Source organism: Antennarius striatus, chromosome 5, assembly GCF_040054535.1.
Source record: "Antennarius striatus isolate MH-2024 chromosome 5, ASM4005453v1, whole genome shotgun sequence".
NCBI lineage: Eukaryota > Metazoa > Chordata > Actinopteri > Lophiiformes > Antennariidae > Antennarius > Antennarius striatus.
In genome coordinates, this window is record NC_090780.1 from 8829783 (window position 1) to 8837872 (window position 8090).

Below are 8090 nucleotides of genomic sequence, written 5' to 3' on the forward strand. Positions count from 1 at the left end.
GTGGATCCCCAAGCTTAGACAGTTTTTCTGAAGCCCAAAACACAGTACTGTACTTTACAGACAGCTTATGAATACTTGGCTCATCTAGAATAATAGTTCATGCAGGACCGTAGTTGGCAAACTGTTTCACAGTGATTTCATAGCTGTATCAAATAAGATCACTATCTGTACAGGGAAATTACTCATGTTAGGTGATTATAAAATACATGTTTGTTTACAGTAGAGATTTTTTGTTTTTTATTTTTATTTTGTATACTTGTCTGATCCCCGAAAGGAAATTAAGAGAGCACACTGTACTTAATAGTTCTTCAATCAAGCGCATGCATACATATTCATGTGTACATGCCCCTGTAGCACACTCACACACAGACAAGGGGGCCTGTAGGCATACAATGGGAGGTACAGTGGCGGGCAACTCCTTCCTGGTACACCCCAAATAAGCAACTTGTAAAGGGGGTTGGCGCCTTTCTCGAGGACACCTCAGCAGTGCTCCGGAGGTGAGCTGACACCTCCCATTGTCAGCTCACACTCTGGGTGGCTGAGCAGGAGCGGGAATCGACCTGTTCTACCACCCGCTCAACCGCTGAGCCACTACCGCTCACAAGAGATGACGTGAAAGTGGACATTTAACACATGGTGATGAAGTTTTGAGTGTGTGGCCGTGTTTTTTCTTTCATTCCTCAATAGCTTAGCTTAACTTTACATTTGCGTCACTTGGTGGAAATTTTTTGTTGCCAGCGTGTCTCTGTGTTATTCCACTTTAGAACATTAAAGCATAACAGGTCATTATTCATTGTCTCTGTCCACAAACTTTTGCAGGTGATATAATTTAGGCCCCATCCACACGATGCCAGGAGTTTTTGAAAATGCAACTTTTTTGTTGCGTTTACGCCTTCCGTCCACACGACAATGCAGATATCCGGAATGAAAATGCAACTTTTTGAAAACGCTGGCCAAGGTAGAATTTTTTGAAAACACTGGGTCTGCGTTGTCGTGTGGACGGGGCCTTAGACTGCTACTTATGGTGTTTCCCTTGTCTAGGTGTTGGTAATGTTATACAAAACAATGCAATCACCTAAGACTGGCTACACAACATGTATGTAAGCAAAGCAGACTTGGTTACAAGAAAATTAATTATCACACTTGTCTGGTCTCAAAGATAAACACGATGCCTATTAATGATTGTGAGTGACGCTAAATTTCTAAATGCAGTAACTTGAATTTGTTTACAATTCCACCACCTCATGGTAATACTGTATGTCAACCTTACCTAAGCTACATGAGTACATGCTATGGGATGTAGATGAAAATATTTTCTTTTATGAAGTATATGCTTCCTTTGTTCCAGTTCGTTTTTGAACTGATACAACTGCTTCCTGTCTTCTAAACAAAATATATTAGGAAGGGTGTCAAGCTCCTCTCATAAATATGGATCCTCTTGTCGTCAAGCTAGTTTTAATTATTCTGCCTCATTACCATCCGTCACATCATTGTATTTTCTGTGTTGTGCAAAGGATACAAGGTCTGATTAGAAAATTTAGCATCACCACAGTTGTGTAGTGGATCCTAGATTCTGATTGAAATGTATCTGCCTTCCTCCAGGGTATTGCTGGAACAGATGTGGCCAAGGAGGCATCAGACATCATTCTGACTGATGATAACTTCAGCAGCATTGTCAAAGCAGTCATGTGGGGGCGAAACGTCTATGACAGCATTTCCAAGTTTCTTCAATTCCAGCTTACTGTCAATGTTGTGGCCGTTATAGTGGCCTTCACTGGCGCCTGTATCACACAGGTCAGAGAGCGTGTGTGTGTGTGTGTGTGTGTGTGTGTGTGTGTGTGTGTGTGTGTGTGTGTGTGTGTGTGTGTGTGTGTGTGTGTGTGTGTGTGTGTGTGTGTGTGTGTGTCTGTGTGCACTTGTGTGATTGTATATAGATGTGTTGAGGTGGGAGACATGGTTGGCTTATTCAACATTCCTATTGGTTGAATACAGATCTACTGAAACAACAACACAATGGCATCCTGACCGTGACTGAGCCATTGATCCTTCTTTGTGTTTTACATCCCATTTCCTCAGGACTCTCCCCTGAAGGCAGTGCAGATGTTGTGGGTGAACCTGATAATGGATACTTTTGCATCTCTGGCCCTGGCGACAGAACCTCCTACAGAGTCACTTCTGAGGAGGAAGCCATATGGTCGCAACAAGCCTCTCATTTCCAGCACAATGACGAAGAATATCCTCGGACACGGAGTCTATCAGCTCATCATCATCTTCACATTGCTCTTTGTTGGTACAGATACTTTGCTCTGCTGTCCACTAAGAGTTCTGCAGCAAAGTTAATGACTTTATACTAATTTTTAACTTATATCTTCAACTGCAGGAGAGCAAATCTTTGACATTGACAGTGGCCGTAATGCTCCTCTACACTCTCCACCTTCTGAGCACTACACCATCATATTCAACACCTTTGTAATGATGCAGCTCTTTAATGAGATAAATGCCAGAAAAATCCATGGAGAGAGGAACGTCTTTGATGGCATCTTCAGGAATCCCATCTTCTGCTCTATTGTTTTTGGCACCTTTGCTGTGCAGGCAAGCATAGGCAAACTATTTGACTTTATTATTGACTTCTCTTTTGTAAGATATATTTTTAATGTGTTTTACTTTGTACAGATTGTAATTGTCCAGTTTGGTGGGAAGCCTTTTAGTTGTCAACCTCTTGACCTAGAAAAGTGGATGTGGTGCATTTTCCTCGGCTTGGGAGAACTTGTCTGGGGACAGGTAATATACAGGCTTATCTGTTTGCCTATTTTATACATTTCCCATTATCCTTTTCTTGCTTATATTCTAATTTCCCATGTTTCACACCTCTGCACCATCTCTTCTGTAGTGTGAGTCATCCCCTTGCCTTTTGACCCAGTGCTCTGTCTTCTCTTTGGGATAGGTGATAGCCACCATACCCAACAGTAGATTACGATTCCTGCGGAGGGCAGGGCAGCTAACTCAAAAAGATGAGTTACCAGAGGAGGACGTGAACGAAGAAAATGAGGAGATCGACCACGCAGAGAGGGAGTTGAGGAGAGGACAGATCCTGTGGTTCAGAGGACTGAACCGCATCCAGACTCAGGTGAGGATACACGAAATACACAAGTTAGGTTGGCTGTTTCTTTTCACAGAAGAATTTTACTGAATTGATGTTAATTAACATTTGATACTCAAAATAATGCAACGTTGATTTTTTCATTAAATACTATGTCAACGTCTGTGTTTGTCAGATCATAGATCATTCAGACAAATATACTGTCAAAAGAGGTGGTGCAAGTCACTTATCTCCAAGAGGTGGTACTAGACTCTCATATTTCTTTGTTTTAGTAGCAGCATTAAAGACATTTTATCTGACAGTAATTCATTCAGGTACAAGAAGATGCAGCTTCCACTGGACTGAGGTGGTCGTCCATGCACACCTGTGGAAGACGGACGTCAAACCTCTGGGTTAAATGCAACCATATATAGTCATTGATTAGCTTTCACTTTCTGACACACCGTTATCACTGTGATACTCAAGACAATTTGCTGTATACTGGATTTTATATTGGATGTATCTATTAGTCCTGGATGAAATATTCCTACAGATGCAACCAAGGGGTGAGAAACAGTATAAATGCAGGTTTCCTTTACAATCTTATCATTATCCTACAACCTGTCATCTGTCCTACAAAAAATGAAAGAAAAAAAGCACAAATTGGATTTAACCACAAGTTACCAAGTATGATTTAACCACTGAATGCACATTAGTCAAAGGATCATATCTTAACTTTTTTTGTAAATTGTTTTCCTCAAATCTCATGGTATCCATGTTGAAGTTTGGGTTTAATTGTGTAGGTTTTTATTTTTCTGTTTCGAAGCATTTATTTTGAAGCAGAATTTATAACAGTTTCATGTTTTGTGGGAGGCATGTTTTGTGTTTTATGGATAGAGAAGGGATTGTTTTGGTGAGCCAACCTTTGAGCATTTCACTGAGACGTACTACACCCTGACATTTTGCTGGTATCCCATTCATCGTGTCATGATAGAGATTTTTGAACCCCCTTTGCCACCAAATTCACCCAGCAGTCAGCCTGTGTTGTCTATGTCACTCTGAGCAGCCATTTGTCCTCTCCTGTCCCGCTCTCCTCCAACAGATTGAAGTAGTCAACACCTTCAAGAGTGGCACCTCCTTTCAGGGGGCAGGGGCCCTGAGACGCCAATCATCTACCAACAGCCAGACCCAGGATGTAACCAATATTTCTAGTCCTAGTCACGTGTCCTTGTCCAATGCCCTTTCCTCTCCTACAAGCACTACTGCTGCTACTGCTCCTCCCACTACTGGCCGTGAGTCAGATCTCTGTCTGCTTCTCTGCTCTGTTTGCTTCAGGGGTGCCATCATGTACCACAACTTATGTTTCTCTGTACATTATCTGGGTTATTATTCTTAAAAGAAATTACCTTGACAGTCTCCATTTTGGATTGGCATCTCTGAAGATTTTTGTTTTTCTTTCTTGCTTTTGTTTTTTTTCATTTTTGCTCTCTCTCTCCTGTCTTTTTTTGCTGTTCATATTAGATTTCAAATTCATCTTGATATCTCTTCCATGCTTTGGTGTACTGTCCTCTCATTGGTGAATGTATGTTTGTTTCCTCAGAGTGCTAGGACCGCGGGACTAAGGGTGATACCCACGGCGTGACATTTCAGGTTGTGAGTTTGTCTCCCTCTGCCCATCCCACCATCCATCTTCCCATTGTCTAGTCCTTCAAATTACATCTTGACAGAGATTAATATCAACTAATTCCAATCAACTCAAAAGGGGACTTGGTAAACATTCAAGTATAAGTTGCAATATTTTCTGATTCCATCTGTGATGTTCCTACATTTTGGAAATATGACAAATCACATTGCATTCAGTTAAAGCTGCGTTTTACCTGCCGTTTCATATATTCTCCAGTAACACATTGTCTGCAATTACCAGAAAGCATAAAAGAAGTTACAATATGTGCAGAGGAGGAAAAAAACATCAAAATGTTCTTTCAAATGTGGGTCCCATGTGGTGCAAATAACTACTGCCAGTATCAGGGACCATTTCTGTTTAAATCTGTTCATCCCCACTTCCTCTCTTTTAGTACCCCCCACCCCTCTCTCTCTTTCTCTCATCTTAATTCATTTGATCAATATCTTTGTAAATCTCAGTGTGTGGACAGGGACTGGGGGACAGGGGCATCATCGGGAAGCAGTACAGCACCTATAATTCATCCTGTCTTGTCGCTTCATACTGTCATCACAGTTGATGCCATGTTGCCATAGTTACGAGTGCATATCTTGTCCAGCACCAGCAATGAAAACCCCCACCTGTTTCTGGCACCCCATCAGTGTCACGTGTCAGACAGCCTGTCACATGTACTCATCAAGATACAGAAGGCTCTTATTATTATTTTTCTCTTGGCTGTTTTGTGTCGTAATACCTTACTCACAGTTATTAAACCACCAGTGCTGTCTATGATCATATTATGCTGTATCTCCAGTTTATATATAATTTTATGTAAAACCTAACAATACTTGTGCTTCACTTATTAAATGTAGGTAATTGAAGTGCAAAGTGTGTATTTTATTTTACAGTTTAGAGATATCATTTCCAGGTATCTTCATGAGAGATTGTTCATGATTTATTCACAACAAACATTCGAATTGAACCTCATTACTGAGTAAACTTTTTTTTTTTCTGTTTCAATAGTGCAAAATTGATAAAAGAAACAATTTAAAGATGCCACTTTCAGATTTTTTAAAATTACTGTTTTCACTATTTTGTAGTGGGAACAAGAAATCTGAAATAATTTGTAATAAAAACTAATATTGACTCACATGATTAAAATAGGGTAGCACAATGGCGTAGTGGGTAGAGCTGTCAACTCACAGCAAGAAGGTTCTGGGTTTGATTCCTATCTGTAGATAGTTTGTATGTTGTCCCCGTATCTGGGTTTTCTTCAGGTTCCCTGGTGTCCTCCCACCTCCAAAAACAAGCAATTTATATGGAGTAGTCACACCAAATTGTCTGTAGGCATGAGGGTGTGTTTGTTGTTTTTAATGTGGGCCCAAAATGAGCTGGCATCTTATCCAGGGTGTACCCCACATCTTGCATGTAGCTGGCTGGGAAAGGCAGATCCGTAACCCACAAGGCAGATAAGCGACTATCACGTGCACTCATCAAGATTATGATCGCATCGTCTACAAGAAAATAGATGAACAGATGAAGAAAATATCTTTGTTCAGACGTATCATTTTGGAAATAGTGTTCTGCTTCCACTTACTTTGAGCCAAGAGAATTGACTATTTTTCCATAAAACTTCAGTATTTGTCAGATTAGTTTTAATAATCAACATCTAAAGGCTCACAAGAGTGTTTATGAACAGATTCATAAATAATGATCCTAGAGATGGGCTGCATTGATTGGATTGAAACATGACCGATTCAATCACATTGACATAAATCACATTGTTTTAACATGAATCAGTATCCTGTGAAAGATCCTAATACACACAGCTGAGGTTTTGATTCTAGCATAATGCACAGGTTAAGTGAACTGACGTACAAATACTGTTGTTTCTAAAGGTTCACACAGCTGATTTGGGGCCTATACTTGAGTGTTTACTTAGATGTGCATGGAAAACATTCTCTGACATCAGACCTTTGACAGTTAACTTATTATTTTTTATTATTCACCTCTCCATGTCAGTGTTGCAGTCCGTGTGCCGCTGTCCACCTCCTCGCCATCCTGTCGTCTTATTGCATGTTGTTTGTTTTGACCTCTGTTCATAATGTCCCTACCTGCTGTGTTTGCTTGTTGTCCACTTGCCACTGTCATGCAGCTATTGTTACTGTGACACTCCAATGCTAGTGTTGAACCAACCTCCTCCTGCAGGCTTGAGTTTGACTTTGTCCATTGCTATGTTTGGAACCATGCTTTACCCACCCTGTGCTATATTTGTGTGTTTCGTGTGTCCCACCGGAGTCTGTGTGGATATTTTCACAGACAGTGCTCTGGTACCTCCAGAAGTTTTTAAGCCACCTGATTGGATCTCTCAGATCTAACCTCCTTCCTTCTTACTGACCTTGACCACCAGATTTCTTCAAACTTGCATGTGATATTCTCCTTTTAATTTTTTCTGTGAGCATTCCATTTATTAACGTGGCTTGTTTCTAGGTATACAGCACATTGGACTAAAGCGTATACTTACAACGAGCGCTTGTGTTGCTTTGGTATTTGTTTTTCTTGAAATGTATGATTTTGTTGTGTTTTTACGATTGTGCTCCTCACGGCTTTTCTTAATGCACGTCAAAATTGAGTGATTTGTGAACTGTAGTCATCTTGTGTGAAGGCAGAGCACAGACTGCAGTTACCTTTTATTATTGCTCCTACACCTTCTCTTCCTTCTCACCACAAATGAGAGGTTTGCTTCTTCCCCACTCTATCCCTTTTTTATCCCACTTCCCTCTGTTACTCTCATCCCAGGGGTCCCTCCAGCCCCTCATTTCTATCTCCAACATAACCTCTCATTGTTTTTTCTTTTCTTTTCTTTCCTCCTTTTTACCACAGATCCGCGTTGTGAATGCGTTCCGTAGCTCCCTCTATGAAGGCCTGGAAAAACCAGACTCAAGATCATCCATCCATAACTTCATGACACACCCTGAGTTTAGGATAGAAGACTCCACACCTAACATCCCCCTCATCGATGAAACAGACGACGACTCTGCTCGTAAGAGGGGGAAGTACTCCAGCCAGCCCTCATCCCCCAACAAGAATAACAACGCTATCGACAGTGGCATTAATCTCACCATTGACACCAGTAAATCAACTGCTTCCTCCAGCCCAGCCAGCCCCCTCCACAGCTTGGAGACCAGCCTCTAACCTCGCTTCTAATTTAAGCTCCTAGATTCTAATGTCATTTCCTTGCAGTAAGGGACTCCTCTGATTCCCTCAAACCTTAACTGCAACCTTGCACCTTGTCACCTAAAAATTTCACCCAGTCTATCTGAATCCCTTCCCTTAACACTCTCCTATGCT

General features: G+C 41.1%; 1 protein-coding gene across 4 annotated transcripts in view; it reads left to right on the forward strand.

Annotated features, from left to right (window-relative positions):
* The window catches only part of atp2b2 (ATPase plasma membrane Ca2+ transporting 2), a 145647-nt gene extending 137891 nt beyond the window's left edge, over positions 1 to 7756 (forward strand). Inside the window, exons 18-25 of one of the 4 annotated variants that reach the window (XM_068315038.1) lie at positions 1603 to 1794; positions 2077 to 2290; positions 2381 to 2592; positions 2674 to 2781; positions 2945 to 3127; positions 4182 to 4274; positions 4680 to 4729; positions 7623 to 7756. In XM_068315038.1, coding sequence (XP_068171139.1) covers positions 1603 to 1794; positions 2077 to 2290; positions 2381 to 2592; positions 2674 to 2781; positions 2945 to 3127; positions 4182 to 4274; positions 4680 to 4721 — 1044 coding nt within the window. In that variant the 3' untranslated portion in view covers positions 4722 to 4729; positions 7623 to 7756. Of the gene's footprint in view, positions 1 to 1602; positions 1795 to 2076; positions 2291 to 2380; positions 2593 to 2673; positions 2782 to 2944; positions 3128 to 4181; positions 4372 to 4679; positions 4733 to 7622 lie in introns of all 4 variants that reach the window. The other 3 variants (XM_068315039.1, XM_068315036.1, XM_068315037.1) reach the window with 3 other exon arrangements.
* The last annotated feature ends 334 nt before the right edge of the window (positions 7757 to 8090 follow it).